This window comes from Camelus dromedarius, chromosome 4, assembly GCF_036321535.1.
Source record: "Camelus dromedarius isolate mCamDro1 chromosome 4, mCamDro1.pat, whole genome shotgun sequence".
Taxonomy (NCBI): domain Eukaryota; kingdom Metazoa; phylum Chordata; class Mammalia; order Artiodactyla; family Camelidae; genus Camelus; species Camelus dromedarius.
Genome location: NC_087439.1, coordinates 75,344,618 through 75,363,914, shown reverse-complemented (window position 1 = coordinate 75,363,914; position 19,297 = coordinate 75,344,618). Strand labels below are relative to the sequence as shown.

General features: G+C 35.2%; 1 protein-coding gene across 1 annotated transcript in view; it reads right to left on the bottom strand.

Moving 5' to 3' along the window:
- Positions 1–3,615: 3,615 nt before the first annotated feature.
- STK17B (serine/threonine kinase 17b) overlaps positions 3,616–19,297 on the bottom strand; it is a 33,911-nt gene continuing 18,229 nt past the window's right edge. Inside the window, exons 4-8 of the mRNA XM_010979734.3 lie at positions 13,046–13,190; positions 11,841–11,967; positions 10,265–10,313; positions 8,901–9,080; positions 3,616–7,424 (exon numbers count right to left, since the gene is read on the bottom strand). Coding sequence (XP_010978036.1) covers positions 7,142–7,424; positions 8,901–9,080; positions 10,265–10,313; positions 11,841–11,967; positions 13,046–13,190 — 784 coding nt within the window. The 3' untranslated portion in view covers positions 3,616–7,141. The remainder of the gene's footprint in view (positions 7,425–8,900; positions 9,081–10,264; positions 10,314–11,840; positions 11,968–13,045; positions 13,191–19,297) is intronic.

The following is a 19,297-nucleotide window of genomic DNA, read 5'->3' as shown; positions in this document are numbered from 1 at the left end:
TTTGCTTATTCTGAAAGTTGACCACAGCATAGGGTTGGCATAGGACCTAAATGTAAGAGGTTATTCATTTGATTTTGACCACAATTGCACCCACCCTTGTGCATTAGAGAGTTTCTTGAACAGTTTCTTTAGTAATATATTTTAAAGGAAAGGACTTAATTGATTTCAATAAGCTGGAAGATATTTGTTTCCTATAAGTAAAACTTTTACTTTTCCATATAACAAGAAGGTAGAAAAATGTGTGTGTGTGTGTGTGTGTGCAGCTGTAGTGAGGAAAGTACATTTACAGGAAAAGTTTAGAACTTCTCTATCCTTATGGGAGAGCTTTGATAAAATGAGGAAGAAGTCAGAAGATACAGAAAGACCCATGATGGTTAATTTCATGTGTCAACTTGACAGGGCTAAGGGATGCCCAGAGAAACATTAGTTCTGGGTGTGTCAGTGAGGGCTTTTCTGGAAGAGATTAGCATTTGAATTGGTATATTGAGTAAAGAGCACCTTTACCAGTGTGGGTGGACATATCATCCAATCAGTTGAGGGCCTGCATAAAACAAAAAGGCAGAGGAAAGGATAATTTGCCCTCTTTGCTTGAGCTGAGACAGCCATCGTCTCCTGCCCTCAACACTGGCCTTCCTGGTTTTCTGGGCTTCAGACCTGGACTGAGACTTCACTGTTGGCTCCTCACTGCCTGGTTTGCAGGCTCCAGACTTGGACTGGAATTATACCCCAGCTTTCCTAGTTCTCCAGCTCACAGATGGCAGATGGCAGATGGCAGATGGTGGAGCTTCTCAGCCTCCATGATCACATGGGCCACTCCCTGTAGTAAATCTCCTCTAATGTATCTCACTCTGTATCCTGTTGGTTCTGTTTCTGGGGACACATTTGATATAAGGCCTTTACTTTTAGGTGTGGAATATATTACAAATGAATTAAAATGATAGAGATGAAGGAGCAGGAGAGTACAGCCTGCTGGTTCTGGAAGCCAAGGCATGACCAGGCTGAGAGTACCCAGCGGAAAGTCATGCCAATGGCTTTCTATCAAGGAAACATCTTCAAGACATTGCCAAACCAAACTTGGGTCCCCTGGCCCAACACACAGCAAAACCAATCTACTGACATCTTCCTGTGATGAAGGAAAGTAGAGCATTTACCACAAGGCATCAGGCAAGGAGTATGGGCAGCTAATGCTCAACAGATCCCAACTTCCCACTGACAAAGTGAGGGAGAGGGTCATGGGGAATATGATCAGCACGTGTACAGTTTTCTGATTGATGAGTGGTGAGGTAACAGGGGTTAACACTATCAATCTTCAGGCTCCAATCAGTCTAGGGGGATACAAGTTCATGGTACCACTCTCTATCTGGTTGGGGTATGGTTTCTGCAAAAATCCCTGAGGATTGTGCATTAGAATTCACCTTTGAGACAGAACTGGGAGTCCTTGGGGCTGATTTATTGTTTAAGTTATGATTATTTCTCTGCTTGACTGCCCTTTCATTATTTCTGCATTCCTTAACTTTTTCAGTCATCAACTGCTAGGCCTTGTTTCTTTCTCTTCCTACTCACGGAGCGCCTAGGAGGCCACAGTACATTTCCATCTTTTACCTTTGCTAACCACCAGTAAGCAGGAGCACACTGGGAGTTCTGTCACTGGGAAGGCTACTACGTAGGTCTACCCGTTTTCAAAGATATTGAGAATCAGAGTGTGTTTATTGACTTCTAATAAAAGTATGAAGTTTATAGTAAGCACTATAAAGAGCTAATGCAAATGGTCTTACTTGGATCAAAAATTAGGAACCTGCCCTTTCAAGTTCCTTCTCCAATACATGAGCGGATTCTCACATAACTTGAATTCTATTCCTGGATAATCCAGATCTGTAGAAATCTTTGGACCACATTGCTTTGGTATCTTTGGTACAGTGTTTTCTCAGTAACTATCCAGAGAGATGTTAGCGTGGTCAGTCATCATAAGACAAAGTACATATTGGGTTCCTCGCTTGGAGGTTCCCAATAGAAATTAAAGCCTCTAAGGAATCCTACAGTAAAAATTCATCTTTAACACTGTTGAACATGGTATTTCTAAAATATAAACAGGTATACATACTTTCTTTGCCACACATCTAATGACATTATGAGAAATGTGAGTTTGGAAAACATTGATGATTCTGTCAGTTAAGACACTTTCAGCTGCAAATAATAGAAAACCCAAAAGAGAGTGGCTTCAACTAACAGGGCATTTTTGAAAATCACAGACTGAAAAATCAAGGAGATGTCAGCCACCATTACTTGGGACATTGACGTCAGCGTCAACATCTCCAGGATTCCCTTGTCCATTTCCTCACAGTTACAAGATGATGGAAGCAGCACCTATTCCTTTGCATATTGTCTCCAAAAGCAGAATTAAGTAGTTGTGACAAGACACCGTCAGGTCTGCAAAGCCTAAAATGTTAATATATATTATAAATATATAGAAAAGGCCCTTTAGAGAAAAAGTTTGCCAACCCTTTTCTAGATGATCTAGATAATCTAGATCTAGATCAAAGACCATGTGCCAGTAAGAATCAAGGGGAAATGACTACGGGATCTATAAAGAGATGTCATTGATAGAAATTAATGACTAATTGAAAGAGGTGCAGTAAACAAAATTTTTAGAATGACACCTAGAGATTTCCAGTTGTGATGTGTTGGTAAATAGTGCTTTGTTAACTAAGGAAGGTAACATGAAGCCAGAAAGTTAGTGAGGAGGTGATTACAGAAAGGGAGAATATGATCATGATTTTACTTAGAGCTACTTTATGTCTGAGATACTTATATCCAAATAAAGATAATACATATAACTTCAATGTCCAGGAGGAAAACTGGGGCTAAAGGGAAAAACTGGGGAATGCCTATGTGCCAGAAAAATATGATGAAACCTGAAAGTGCTCACAATTAAAAAGTTCCAACACATATCAATTTCTCTTTCCTATGAATTGTCTAATCTGCACACCATTTCTAATTATACTTCCTACTTCTTACGTGATTTTAGCATGTACAGTTGACCCTCAATGTTCACAGACTCCATAGTTGCAAATTTACCTATTTGCTAAAATGTACTTAGAAACCCAAATCAACACACCTGGTGCTTTCACAGTCATTTGCAGACATATTCACAGTGGTGAAAAATCTGAGTTGCCTGACATACATATTCCCAGCTGAGAGTGGGTGAGGATCTGCCTTCTTACTTCAGCTGTCACACTATGAGACAAATGTCCTTTATGTGGTCTATTTAGTATCATGTTATCTGCTTTTTGTTGGTGATTTCATTGTTTAAAATGGCCCCAAAGCATGGTTCTGAAATGCTATGTAGTTAGTGTCCCTATGCACAAGGCTGTAATGTGCCTATGGAGAAAACAGATTAAGTTTCATGCAGGCATGAGTTACAATGCTGTTGGCTGAGTTCAATGCTAGTGAATCAACAACACACATGAAACAGAAACACACATAAAATTATGTATTGATCAGTTGACAAAAATGTTACAAACAGAAGCTTGCAGTCACGTAAGCCTGTATTTCCTGTAGGAGCAATGCTTGAGTATTGCAAACTTTATAGAACGTGACTACTATACATAATGAGAATTGATTGAACCTTAGTCCACAACTAGACTATACACTTCTTGAAGAATTCCTTATTGATTTTTTTTTTAATTCAATGTATTTAACCTAAAACAAAACCAGTTCACCCATTTCTGGGTGGGTAAGAATCTCTTATTCACCTTTATGCAACGTGTAGTGAGTGCACTGCCATTCACCGACATTTTCTAACAGTCTCGGTTATTACTTACAAGAAGAGAATAGACCTTCTTGTTTCCAAATGTATGTGTCTTTTCCAGCAGACAAGAGCTAATCAACATACCTGTGCTGGAAAGGGAGTTCAAAGATGATGTGGGTTGAAGGATAGAGCCTCCAGGCAAAGAGGTTTGCTTTTAAGCATAACAAATTTATAAATAATTTAAAGCGAGACAACCACCAATGTAAAAAAGTGCTTTTTAATTTTTAACCAAAAGGATCATTAAGTTGATGTAATAAGGTTTTTTTTAAACCGGAGTATTCATAACAATGTAGGTCAATAGGTCTAAACATGATTATTGAATAAAAGTTAAGATGGAGGGCAGTTGGAATTTGTGTGAAATTTATCATTGAGTTTAAAGTTCTTTAAACTTTGATAAACTTATAAACTGATAGTAATTCCCCAAGTGGGAAGTCAGATAATTTTAATACAATTTTAAATTAAAGTACAATTGTTTACACAACAATGAATAAGGACAAGTTCCCAAGTCAGATATCAAACTGAAAATTCAAAAATAAACCGAGGAAATGTAAACAGTTATAAAATATCAACAGTTACAAATGCTGCTTAGAGCAAGGCTGTTCCATGTATGGCCCATGAACTATTTATGACCCATCCAAAATGAAAGAAAGAGTTTTTGTTGCAGAATGAAAATCAACTGTGTCACTAACTGGCTGACTTTTTTTTTACGAGACTTTCTTGATAAAGAAAGCAACATATTGATTCATATTCTGGCACAGGTGCCTTATCTCCTCACAGACTGGAGAACAGGTACTGCTGACTTCTCTACATTACCATTATAATTGTACTGCTCAGTTAGGTTAACTTTACTGTGGGGAAAAAAAAATTAAAATGACAGTTATAACTGTTATCTATACCTCATCTATTTTTAATCCTATCTATCCAGAGATCCTATCCAAAAAGCAAATTAAACTTTTTAAACTTGGCACAATTTGACATTAATCCTCAGATGTGTTACAGACATTTATTTGCCTCAGAGGGGCTCTCCATATTCTCACGTGACTGATATGCCATCTACTTTTGATAGACATTTGTTTCCAATCTCGGGAGGAAAAAGAGTAAGAATTGAGTCACCCATTAATAAGTTCTCTCTAAACATTATTTTCATATTTCAATCACAGAAAATAACTTCACCTTTATGGAAAAATGGACTTATACTGTTTGTGCAACCACTAGTTCCTTTTTTACAATAAAAATTATTAGGATAAGAGGTATGGAAACTTACAATCCTGTGTATTCTATTAACTAAGGGGAAGCAGATAAACTATTTTAAGATTCCTCAGAGTAAAAGAAAATGAGTATGAAATATTTTTAAAGAAACAGTTCATAATTTAAAATTGAAACATTTTTTGATTTTTGTTTTTCAGTATGGCATAATTCGTTTAGAAATTTAAAAAAATAATATGGTCTTTGTAAAAGCAATAATTTCCTCTTTTTCCAAAGGCTGGCCTACTAAGCTTTACCTGCATCAGCTTAATACTGAAGGCAAATAAATGAACAAGCAACAATTTAGGGAAAAAACTCATCTGTTTTAGATATACAAGAGCCCAATTTAGCTTCTACAATGACTAGTTTATTGAACCAATAAACTACTTCTTAAAGAATTTAAATGTATATTTACACGTTTTAAGAAGAGAGCTCCTTTGGCACCTGAGTTGAGTACAATATACTGGAGGGAAGAACTCTAAGAGAAAGTTGTCTAAGGACTATATTTTATCTCGATACATATATACATACATCTATACAAATACATATACACATATGCACAAACATAGATAATTTTTCCTTTAAGAAATGAAGATGTAAAAGGAATTCACCATTTACCCAAATAAAGTGACCTCATGGTTATTAAAAACAGTTTTAAGTTATCTGGAGCCTTAACAAATTTTAAGAAGATAAAGGTTTCAGAGGCATATATAATTCAAAGGGGAAAAACTCAACGATTTCTTTTGACAAAACCTAATTTCTTTCAATACAGTAACATGGTCATGAAGTTACAATTATCTTAATATGACAATATAAGAGTTTTAAATAGTCTCCAGGTGGAAAGTCATCAGAGATTACCCAAAAGGAGTCAATTCCACCCCTGCTGGAGGACTGAACATAGTCACCAGCCACCAATCAAACATTCTGCTGTTCCTGGACGATTACTGCACTGGTCCCAGCAAAAGACCATCAAAAACCGCGCCGCACATCCTGCTGAGTGCCATAGCTCCCCAGCTATTTCACACAAGAACTTAAGAAGAGTTGCTGTCAGCCTCTTTTATGATCACATCCACCTTGCTGCTGCTGACTTGGGCACTGTGCTAATAGTCCTACGGGTGCCATGATATATTTTGTGCATACTTCTAGAATTCTGGATGATAGCTTGTATTCTAAGACTTAGAAGACACCCAAAACTCTGTAAACTCTAAGTCAGTCAGGACTTTCTTCTACATTCAATTAATAAATATGTTTGGCTGTCAGAAAACAGAGCACAATCAGTTTTACCGAAGTATCCTCTACTCCAGAGATTCTGGAGGGTGGAAATCCTCCACACTGGCACACCAAGTGTATACAAGTGTATACATCTCTTACACTTTGTTAAATCTGAGTAGCTGAGAGTGGGCAAAAGACATGGGTTAAAAACGATGCCATGCTGCTCTTTTTTCCACTTCAACTTGTACAGGATCTCCCTAATCCAATTTCTAACTCCCTCTCTGCTCTGGTTGAAGGACCTACCTCATATAGTAGACCATATGTAATGGAAATCTTATGCAACTTCAAAATATCCATGATTGAAAAACATTTTCAAGTATATAATATCTCTTGAGCATCTATAAAATAGTACATATTCTTACTTAAACTTGACATTGTTATCCTAAACAATGTTCTGTCAATACAGGCATGGTGTAGGACTTACCTTAGAGAATTATTGAATTCAAATGTGTTCATTCTGTTCAGTTTACATTAACCATAATATAATCCAAATCAATTTTTTCCTGGTATGTAATACATTTTGATAAATCCATGTGAAATTGAATTCCTTCATTAACATGTAAATTCACATGTACAATTTTATTTTTTGTCATATATTTAAATATTTTCTTCAATATTTTCTTGATATCTCAGTATAGGAAATGAAATTATGCTAGTAACTAATAATTTAGCATTAAAACACTTCCTTAAAATCTTCTATGCCAAAATGCATTTACAATATAAACATGCCATATAAATGAAGCTACAAACCACAATCTCACACTGGAGTGAATTTCAAATTCCAAATTCAGTCCAAATGAGTCAAAGAGAAAACTGCTAACAGAGCAAATCTGAAACAAGTTCATGGGGATTGGATAATGAGTCATCAAAGCGAAATCTTTTGGACACCATGCTGCTATCCTCCGGGATGTTCTCTTTGTCTTCTCGGTCACTGCAGGTTCCATTACAAGAGGCTTTAGAAGTCTTGTCTTCAGAGGACTTTATTGTATGATCTGGACTTTGAGAGGCACTGGAAGTTTCTTCAGGGTGAAACAAGTTTCCAAAGTCCCACTGCTGCAGCCAAGAATGAGAAAGGCAGATTTCTGCTGTCGGTCTTTTCCTTTGAAAGAAAAGACCAAGGGAAAATTAAGAACTAAAAATCAACTTGGAGATGTCTGCAGTTTGATATATTATACACTAATTTTTTATGAAAATAACACACAATCATAGTACAGAAGGGAACAGTAACAGAAAAACTAGAGTACTTAGAGTTTCTTTACTTCTGACATGTGCTGAAAATTCAGTTTATCATGGAGCTTGCAGATGAGACTAACTAGTCAAAAAGCTTGGCATGTTAGCCCCACAAATAAAAATTAGTAAACTTATGAAGACTCTTGGGTTTACAAACTCTTTGAAGGAAAACACATGTAAATAATTTATATCTTTACTATTATTTTGTGATCTTAAAAAGCAATAGCTGTTAAATCTTGAAAATAAAGGCTACTATTCAATGATGTTTATCCAACATTTTGAGTTTTAAAATTTTGTTTTCTCTTGTGAAAGCAATATGGTCAAATATCACAATATTTCAAAAGGAAGGAAAACACCTATCTATACTCAGAACTCCGCCTTAACACAACCATCATTATCATTAGAACCTATGTTTCCTTAGTCTTTGTTTTTGTGCTCATTTTTTTCTGATTGTAAAAAAATTAAGGTGCTCATTATGGAAATCTTAGAACCTAGGTTAAAATATTTAAGAAAATGAAAACTGTTTATAACCAAAACCAAATAGTATTATTACTATGTCTACTAAATAATCATTCATGTGCACAACAGAGCTAGTGAGAGTTTGTTCAGCCTTGCATTAAGCCAACAAAATAACTAACAAACCTATGAGGTTTTTCCCTTAACAGATAAGGAAACAGTCCTCTAGCAGATTAAGTAATTGGCAGAGATAAAAGACCTGACAAGTAACAAAACCAGGATGCCAGCCCCAGGTACCATATCATAGCTTCTGCATTATGTACAGCCAGGCTGTTTTAAAGTATACAGGGCTGAGCCAGGTAAAGAAAAGAGAGGTCAGCTTTTTCTTTTCCTGCTTTGAAGTTGTCAACAGGTGACATAAGGGTCCTAAGCCGTAGTTTCAGGTCCCTTCTTTAGCAGGCAGTCAAAGAGCATCTGATCCTTAACGATTTGACAATTGGTAATTTGGACTTGTTATATAATTATAGTTATTTAACCACAAATCATTCAAAACAAAGCCTTATCATCACCAGCCAGGTGTATTGTAAACCTATTTCTAATTATTTTGGTGGGAATTTCAGAGACTAGTAGCAGGCTGAGAAAGAAAAAACCCAAATCTCTTCACTCCAAGATTTCCTGTTGTATATTTTGCATTTTCTATGTTTGAAGTTATGGATTTATTATCTAATGATCTCTCACATTCCCCATCTCTCTCATACTGTCCCCGTTTTACCTGAAATTTGAGAGCATACTTCTGACAATTTTATACTGTCTTAGGATGTATCTTTCTTAATAGACATATATAATTTATTTTGTAATAGTATTTAAACAAATTAATATTATTACTTACTCTGGATTTTTCACTAAAAGGCTCTGGATAAAGTCTGTGGCCAGCTGTGAAACTGATGAAAAAGTTTCTTCTGAATAATCTACATTAACTTGAGAAATATTGAGGTATGTTTCTTGGTTATCTTCTCCCACAAATGGGGATGTATGAGTTAACAACATATATGCTATTACACCAACATTCCTGAAAAAATAAATAAGGGAGAAGATGGGTATTGAAAATGTATGTTCATCTTAAAACATTTATATAAAGTAAAATTGATTTTCAACATATTCCTGCCCTCAAAACTTGTATAGCTAAACTAGATTTAAATTGCTTTTCAAAGTTCCTATAGTATACTACTAAAACTGAAATAATTGTGTTATCTCAAAGTTTGCCTCACAGAAAAAGAATGTGAGGGGAGTGCACGTGTGTGTTACTTACGTAATCATAATGTATTAAATATGTATCATTATGCCTACAGTCTGCCCTTCACGCAAACACCTGGTACCAAGTGCACAGAGCTACTTTGAGCAGCATTTCCCAAATGGTGTCCAATGACATAGCATTGATCTGTGAGACATGAACACGGTTCCATGCAAATAGAGTCTGCAGGTTTGGCAAAGCATAGCATTGGGCAGGGAGGCGGTGATTGTTTTTTAACTGCAAAACTTTTAGAATCGTAAAGCGTTAATGACAAGTCCTGTGCTCAGGAACCAGAAAAAGACAATAAATGTAGCACCTATTTCACCCACTTATTTAGCCACAGGACCCTTTTTCCTTGGCAAACCCATCATAGTCCCATCCATGGAACACAGCGAATAAGTCTAAACTCTTTCACTTGGACTTATGGAGTCAGTCCTCCACTGTGGTCCCAACTAAAGCTCCAGTGTCAATTTGAGATCTGCTGTACGCCAGTCTCTGTGCAGACCACACAGACTCACAGTACCCTAGAGAGATACTCTCGTAAAACTAAACTTTTGCATGGATCTGACCTCATTTCTCTGCTGAGCAAATACCCTTCTAGTTCTGCTAGACCTGGGTCAGATGTCTCCCATCTGGTACTTGTCTGCTGCTTCTGCCATGCTTATTAAATAGCATTTCATCTTTATTATAGAACATGTAGCATAGTTCTGCAACTATTCCGTCCATTTACTGAGTCTTCCTCCAAGAAAAGGGTTCTCCTATTCATTCGTATACTTTTGGCTCAGAGCCAAAGTGTAACTTAAAAAGAATGGACAGGTAAATGTCTTCCTGTGGCATAATAATGATTCTTGAATAAAACCTCTTAAAGAAAGGGTTATTATTTACATTTGAAATCAAAGAACCCTAGAATATACACTAACCAGCTTTAAATAAAGGCATTTAAGTAATTAACAAAGTCTTACCACATATCTGTTGCTGTGGTAATAGGATCATAGTTCAGGATTTCTGGAGCTAAAAGAGAAAATAAAATTCAAATTTAATAATGATGAATTTAAAAAGATGAAAACTACTTTATATTAAACTAGATTTAATTTTACAGAACTACTAACATAATCCATAGAAATTCTGCATCATATTAATTATCCTATGATTGGACATTTAAACGTATCTCATATTGAGAAAATTTTACAACCAGATGCACTAATTATATTTTATAACCAAAAGCACTAATTATATTCTTGGAGTAACCAGTAGCTATAAAGCATTTTTAAATCATTAAGATTAATCTCAGGAAAAACAATTTATGAAGAAGTAAAATGTTAGAAGCTAGAATCTTTTTAAAATTTTAGTTTTATTACTCTGTTAGGAATTACATTTGAGTCATTTTATTAGAATAATTTAAGTTTTTCTTCCCACGGTAAATAGAATCATATACATTTACAATGACATTATGAGCAAATTATGCTTCCTGGAAGTGTTGTAGATTTTTAAATAGATTAAATATCCCTCTTAAACTATCAACAACCTTGTTTCTTAAGCAATTAATTTCCCACCATCTCCTCCCCTGCCAATTTTTTTTAAGTGCAACATAAATTCTCTGTACTTTATAAACATTACCATAAATTTCAAATTAGTAGAGTCTAAACTAGGATCTATGCTTGAATAATAACTTTTTTGTTTCACAGTATGGTTTCATAATTTCTCCAAAGAGAAACTGTTTCCTAAAGCCTAACAGTTTTATTATCAAAGCTTCATACATAATTGTCAGCCTCCATTGCACCACCTACCACCTTCTCATATACTGTGAGCTGTGTTATCTGTAATAACAATCATTATTCTAGGCCATTACAGCCTCTATTAGCATTCAAAAGTTAGTAATTTGCTTTCTTTTTCATTTTGAGGAAAGTCAGCTGCCTAGCTGAGTGACATGTGTTCTGCTTACCTGTATCCCACATGAGGATATCAACATGAGCAACAACAAAAAAGTGTAAAAAGATCGTTACCATAAATTAAAGTGCTTTAAATTTATATGCTATTTCATACAACTTAAAAATTTTTCGTCTCATGATCTAATTTGTTGATTTAGTACAACATGCCTAGATTATCTAATCATTGGTTCTTTTTGGCATGTTTCTTCTTTAAAATCCTTCTTTGACAACCCTCAGCAAAACCTCACCAGGACAGAAGCAAAAGTGATGTCTATCCAACAAACAGGCTTCAAATGCAGGAAATAATGGGCCATTTGATTCTGTTTTCCTCTTTTCCCATTTTCTCCTGCTCCCTAACTTCTCTTTTACCTATTTTTCTTTATGTACAAAGCTTTTACACACAAACATTAAACTTGTAAGTAACATGCCCAATGTCATGTGAATTACAGTTCACCACAGTTCATTTAAATGTGTCATAAACAAATTTGAAAGCACTGAAATACCTGAACCAAATATATCCTGGAATTACATGCTCTAAAATATAGCCCCATAGAAGTATCATAGAGTTAATAAATCTCAAACAGTATAGAAAATAAAAGGAAATTCTTACCCAAGTATTCTGGCGTTCCCATGATTTCCCGAAGTTCACATGCATTTCCTATTTTTCGAGACATTCCAAAGTCTACAATTTTTATGTCCCCAAGAGGGTAAATGCTGCTCAATAATATATTCTGTGGCTAATAAAGCACAACAAAAAAATGATAAGTAATCTACAACAATGAAAGTATACCAGTCTCAGATCAGAGGTAAATTAAGTGGAACTTATTGTTTAGCTATAATTTTTTTTATAATTTTATTACTACACATTTTATTGAGTCATTCATCAAATATTTACTGAACTACTATTTAAGAGGAGCTATATATCCAATAATAAATAAAGTAAAAAAATACACTCCAAGAGGATTCTTGGTTTGAAAAAAAAGATGATACATAGATAGATTGATTCATTATGAGATGCAGAATACTCAGGAGTAAAGACTACGTAAGTCTGCCCATAAGAAAGTCCTAGAAGGCTCTGCCGTGGAGATGATGCTTGCGCTGAATTTTAAAGGATAAGGAGAAGTATGCGGGCTAGAAAAATGCTCCAGGGAATAGCATAAAAGAAGGCATGAAGGAATAAAAATGCAGAAGCAGAAAATATTTCAGTACAGTGTGATGGTTCTAGTATATGAAAGGAGATAGCCCAGGAAGAGAAGAGTCCAATGTTCAATCAATAAGAGACAGCATGACTCAGATTTTAGGGTCCTTGTATGGCTTCAGAGGAAGGATAAAGAGAAAGGATAGTAACGTGAGAGATGGAAGTGGTGTCTCAGGGCTTGGGGAAGGGTCTGGGAGGGAAAAAGGAGAAGCCAAAAGACTGAAAAAGCCTCAAGAGAAAGATGAATGCATATAATGGGAGCAGAGGAACAAGGACGAGTAGGTTATCTTCAAGACGGAGATCAGAATTCAGTATTTTGGAGATAGTTCTATAAGAAAGAAAGTCTGGGATGTGGCAGTAAGAGTGGGATGGAGTGGCATATTTGTAGGATTAGAACATACAGTAATGAGGGGTTTTAAGAGCCTAGTGATTAATTTGAGCTGCTCACACATGCAGCCTTCTCTCTGCCTACACAAAATTAAGTCCATGTAGCACGTGTGCAGTCTAGCTGAGCATGACCCAACTGTCGTTTCCTATCAATACCAGCTCCCAACTGTGCAACCCGAGAGCAGAGAAAGAACAGAGGTGTAGTGCTACTTAAAATCATGTTACGTTACCTTTAAATCAAGGTGTACAATGTTATTCTGATGTAGATAATAAACTCCTTCAAGTATTTGTTTAATGAGTCTGATAATGTCATTTTCAGAGACCATTTCAGCCAACTCAGGTAAACACAAATTGAAAATTTCTCCACCTGCAGCACTGAAACAAAATTCAAATAACAGAAATTTGAAAAATCATTGATCTAAAAATGACCACTTTTAAATACTGTCTACTTGTTAAGTAAAGGACACCCAGCCATCTAAACTTTCTCCTCTTTCTACACACACATTTAAGGAGGATCTAGGAAGGGGCTGGGAGGGATCTTTTAAGGAATAAAAAAAATGGTAGGAATATTTCAAATTCTGAGTGATAGAAAATGAATATTCAATAGTAAATAAAATTGAATTGCTTTATAATTCAATAATAGTTGCCTTAATGCTGCAATGAAAATAGCGAACACTATGAGCTCAGCTCTGCTCTGTTGTATTCATTTACTCCTTATATGTAGATATAGATATCACCTATTTTGATCCTCACGACAATCATGTAAGGCAGGTGGTTATCATTCCCATCTTAGAAATGAAACAAGTACAAAGAGGTGCATGACTCGTACAAGGTCACATAGGGTTGGGGGATGGCCGAGTCTGAATCTGTATAACATGCGTAAGAATCTGCATTCTTAATTAGTATCCTGTACTGCAGCTTTACAAAGAATACTTGGGGACAGAACCCTAAAATTTTTTTTCTCTTTTTTTAGGAACTGAAAATCTAAAGAATGTTGACAAAGACATATGAAAAATTCCAGGTTTGGAATCAAATGATCTAAATTTAAATCCTAAATCTGCTATTTACCAGCAATATAACTTAGGGTCAATCACTTATTTGAGCTTCCTCATCTGTAAAACAGAGATATCACGAAACTCAAAAGATTATTTTTGAGGACTAAATATAAATAAACAAGATAAAATTTATCAGAACATCATTCAAAAAATCTAGATGGTTATTAATCAAATTTATAAGGTATGTTTGGGAATATCTCAAGTAAAGCATATTCTGTGTGACAAAATAGACACTCATTTATTCTACAAAATACTATTTCAACCCCTTTGGTTCACTGCTGTATCCACAGCATCGAACACAGTTTCTGATGTGTAAAAGTTATTCAGTTAGTTGAATGAATGAGTGATGGAATAGGCAGTCATTCTTTAGAGAAGCTGAGACTGAAATTCAGAAGTCAAAGTCTTGCTGATTGTCAGGAGGAAGAAGCATTTACACTTTATAATATTCCAGAGAAAGCTGTGTGACAGCTGCTAAGGCCTATGTGTGAAGCCTCCAATCATGTACACTTCACTCTGACTTCACTCTTCACCCCTCCAGCCCCCCAAACTCCCAGGAAATTCATAAGAAATTAACTTTCATATTTGTCTCAAGGTATCATAAAGGTAAAGATAGGCTGAGTATGAAAAATTTAGTTTGCTATAAAATTTGTAGTAGTGAGCTCAAAAGCAGGTATTGGAAGACAGTACTAGAAATTCACATTCATCTAAAAAGAAGTAAGCTAACCTTTATGAATAGTTATCATTCAGACTGCCTCAGTGGCCCCTCAGTTACATATCAGATGTTTACTTGCTGCAGCTCTGTTCAAGGTCCCCTGAGGTAAGAGGGACTGACTCCCCAGGCCAGGCTGCCAGTGACACCCCACTGCTTCCCTTTCTGATTATGTTTTTTAGTTTTAATGAGATGGATCCTCTCAAAATAAAGTGGTCTAAATATACTCCTGCAAAGATACTGCAGATAATATTACTAATGTAATTGTAAGCAAACAAGAAAATGAAGAGATGATATTTTAGATTCTCTTAGAATGAATTCTTTGCTAGGCACTTTATAAGATACATCAGATAAGAAATCAGACCAAATAATTTTAAATTATAAGACAATTGTCCAAAATATGGATTTATATTCACTATTAAGACATGGCAAATACAAAAAAAAAATATGGAAAACGCTAGAAAGATCTGAGTTCTTCAGTATTCGGCAGTATGGTAACATAAACTGCTTAGGTGAGAAATTCATTCTTGAATACTTTATAATTATTTGGGTACCCACATTTACATTATGTTCACTAAAGTTAATTCAATAGCCAGAACCCTCTACTAATTCTAAAATTCAAAACAAAATACAAGAAAACAAACTGAGAAAAAGTATGTAAAGCACTTCCCATTGCCCAGACGGGAGAGAGGACAACAGGGTGCTTACAGAAGGTGCCTACAGAAATCAGCCCTGACTTGGCCACTCACTCACTAGCTACCCGAACTGAGACAAAATGTGCTTCTATTTCTTCTGCTGTCACATAATGATACATAATGAAAATGACAGCCCCTACTTCACTGGACTGCTGTAAAAACTGAATTAGATAAGCCATGTAAAGTGCTGAGTACAACAGATGATCCTTATAAGGATCACAGCAGATCATCTGTACATATTTAATACAATGTCTGACATATGGTAAATATTCAATGAATAACTATTATTATTATGAGTGGACAAATATTAATTCCAAATCTAGCCAACATCCATCTTTTCTGAATTTGGGGGCACCTTGTTAAACTCTGCTTATAAAGGCAATTTTAAGTTTTTGCTAAACTAAAATTCACTTCTAGAAACACTGTATTATGCATATAAAAATGCACACAATATATTCTTAAGTGAAAAAAGAGCATTATAATAGAGTACACTTAGTTTATCACAATTTTGTTTGTAAATGTATATATGCAGAGATAGAAAATTAAGAATAGTTTTAAAATATATGAATATGCCATAAAAGTAACCACAGTTTACAAATGATTTCTATTTTCCATAAATGTGTTAAATTTAACACAATGAATGGGTATTACTTTTATAACCAGGAAAAGTATTCTAAGGGTTTTTTGTTTATTTTAGTAACAAAAGCAAACAAATACTCTGTCAGTCAATCACACTGTTTCCACCTTTTAGTTTGGCAAGCTTACCAGTGTCTTTTGTAGGAATGCCATTTATCCCACAAGAGAGGGACACAGGTGGAGTATGGTAAATAGAAAATGAGGAGAAGTAAGAGGACGGGAAGCGCAGAGAGCATGAGAGCAGACTGCAGCAGTGAGCAGAACCTGGAAGCATATATGGCAGCAGCAAGCACTACCAGACTACAGACACTTTGTTAAAATGAGGCACCCTGAGCAGTGCCTGCAGAGAAGAAAAAATACCTCTGTAATCAGAAAAGCCATTATATCATTATCATTGCCCTGGAAGGAAAATTCGGCTGTTTCTACTCTTTCTGTCTCTGCTGAAGAGTGTGCCCCTGAAGGGACTCAACCAACACATTTAGAAATCTAGAGTGTTCATGTCCATTGGCTTCTGGACTGTACACATGCTGTGTGTGAGTGGCTGTGATAGCAGATACCCCGTCTACTATTTAGATCTACATTTGCCTGTTACAGCTTTCTAAAGCACAGTTTAGAAATTATAGGGAAGTAGAGAACATCCTTTAGAAAACCTTCCATAACACAATAAGGTTACCATATGAAAGATTAAAATCAGAATACTTTCCTATCCAAAATGATGAATTTCCTTGGGTACTAGAGAGCCAAGATTTTCAGTAAAACAAAGTAATATCACCCTTATCCATAAAATACAGGTTTATTCGTATAGCTTTGGAAAGCCATACTAAAGATTTTTAAATTAATTATTTTTAGTGATCAAAGTGAAGTAGTTTTAAAATTTTTATATTAAGAGGCTCTTTTAAAATTATATTCCAATGCTAATGAGGGGAAAGAAAGCCAGAGGAATTTCAGAATAAAAAGAAACCAGGCTGAGTATTTCCTGCCTCTAAACTAGAATATGTGAAGTAAATACCAGTCTCCCCTTTTGGAGGATTGTTTTAAAAATCAAATGAAAATACAGATAAAGTGCTTAACATGTAAATGCCCAACATGTATTATTGTTGAAAATGTTTTGCTGTCCTCGTCATTTTCTATTGGGTCCATAATATTTACTTAAAGATATTTAATAGGCAACATAAGCTGGTAATTTCTTGACAAAAAGAAAGTATTATTTCTCTCCCATGTAGTCTCAAAGAGTTGTCTCTGATAAATATAAGCCATTTCCCCTATTGAACTTTGCTATTTCTAGGACAAAGTTCTTGTCTTATGTTTTCCAAAGATTTAGTAAGTATTCTTTATTATCAACTTTAGTGATTTCAAAACTCAGCCTGAAAAACCTAATGTGCCCAATTAGATAATAGCTTACTTCCAGAAGTTAAAAAAAAATCTTTGTATATATTTCATTTTATTCTCAGAAAATGCTTTTAAAACACTTATTATAGAAAAGTTGTTGCCTCTTGGAGGGTGGGGATGGGACGACTTGACTATCCTCAAAATTTTCCTCCAATTTATGAAGAGATCTAATACTACCTCTGGGAAAGTAGTATTTATACAACTTTTAAAACAGTTTAAGAAAGGACTAAGAAATAATTTAGACTTTATAACCAGTAATGAAATATTTTCCTGTGGACTAAGTATTAAGATAAAAATGAAAGATTTAGTAATTGCTAAAAACCAATAAGCTGACTGCAAGAATTTAAGTTTCATTCACAAAAGTAAACAACTTAATTTGGCTCAAAAAACTGGTTTAGATTAAGTGGAGGCAAAACAAAACACAATAGTGAAAACAGAGCTATCAGAACCCACAACTGTAATAGTTCCAAAAGAAAGTTTTGGTAAGATTCATATAATTAGCAAGTAAACAATTCCAAAAAGTGCCTTTTCTAAGTGATTATGTGCCATTCATATGAAGAGAAATCTGACATCTAATACAAACACATACGCATTTATTCCTTGATCTACCAAATCACACTTACAGGAATTTACCCTAAAACTACACCTCCACAAATGCTAGCCATCCACAGAAGACTGACTGAACAAAGCATGGTGCACCACATAACAGAGAACCACACAGGCATTTTAAAAAGGAGAAGGAGAAGAGGAAGAGGAAGTGGGAGAGGAAGTGGGAGAGGAAGAAGAAGAAGAAGAAGAAGAAGAAGAAGAAGAAGAAGAAGAAGAAGAAGAAGAAGAAGAAGAAGAAGAAGAAGAAGAAGAAGAAGAAGAAGAAGAAGAAGAAGAAGAAGAAGAAGAAGAAGAAGAAGAAGAAGAAGAAGAAGAAGAAGAAGAAGAAGAAGAAGAAGAAGAAGAAGAAGAAGAAGAAGAAGAAGAAGAAGAAGAAGAAGAAGAAGAAGAAGAAGAAGAAGAAGAAGAAGAAGAAGAAGAAGAGGTGGAGGAGGTGGAGGAGGTGGAGGAGGTGGAGGAGGTGGAGGAGGTGGAGGAGGTGGAGGAGGTGGAGGAGGAGGAAAGATGCATATGAATTATGACTATGGAGTGATTTCCAGGATATAATGTTAAGCAAAAAAAAAAAAAAGCAAGGTGCAAAAGGGTATATATAATATGCTACTTTTTTTGTAAGAAAGAAAGGGAAATATAAATATATGCAAATTTGCTTATATTTGCAAGAAGAAACACATAAAGAATGAGCCAGAAATTAATAAATACGGTTACCTATAAAGGCTGAGTGGCAAGAGAGTGGAAAGGACAGCAATGAGAATAAGACTCTGTGGTACACACAGTTACTACCTGTACTGTATACTTGAAATTTGCCAAGAGAATAGATCTTAAGCATTCTCACTGGAAAAAAGAAAAGTAACTATTTGAGGTGATGGATATCTTACTTAACTTGACTGCAGAAATCATTTCACAATATACATGTATTGAATTGCCATATTGTACACTTTAAGTGTATTACAATTTTGTCAATTATACCACAATAAAGCTGAAAAAAAGACTTTGTAGTATACCTTTATATAAATCTTTGAGTTTTGAATCATGTAAATCTTTTTTACAATTTCAAAAAAATAAAGAACTTAAAAATCAAATGCTAAGACTTAATATGAACAGAAACACATGTGCCTAACTCTGTTAGTCTGACTGCATACCCTGAGAGGGTATATTCTAAGGACAAAAAGAATGGCAAAAAAAGTTGAACTTCATTATGGAACTTTTATTAAGTGGTATTAGTATCGTCATGGTGAAGCTATTTTGTACGTTTTCTGGGATAAAGCACATGAGTGAATAACTACTATCGAGAATCAGGGTTTTCACTGTGGGCGAAGGGAGACACGAATCTGGGGTGTGAGAGGTGATAAAGGACCCTGTGGTGGTGGACCTGAATTGAAGCCATCAGAA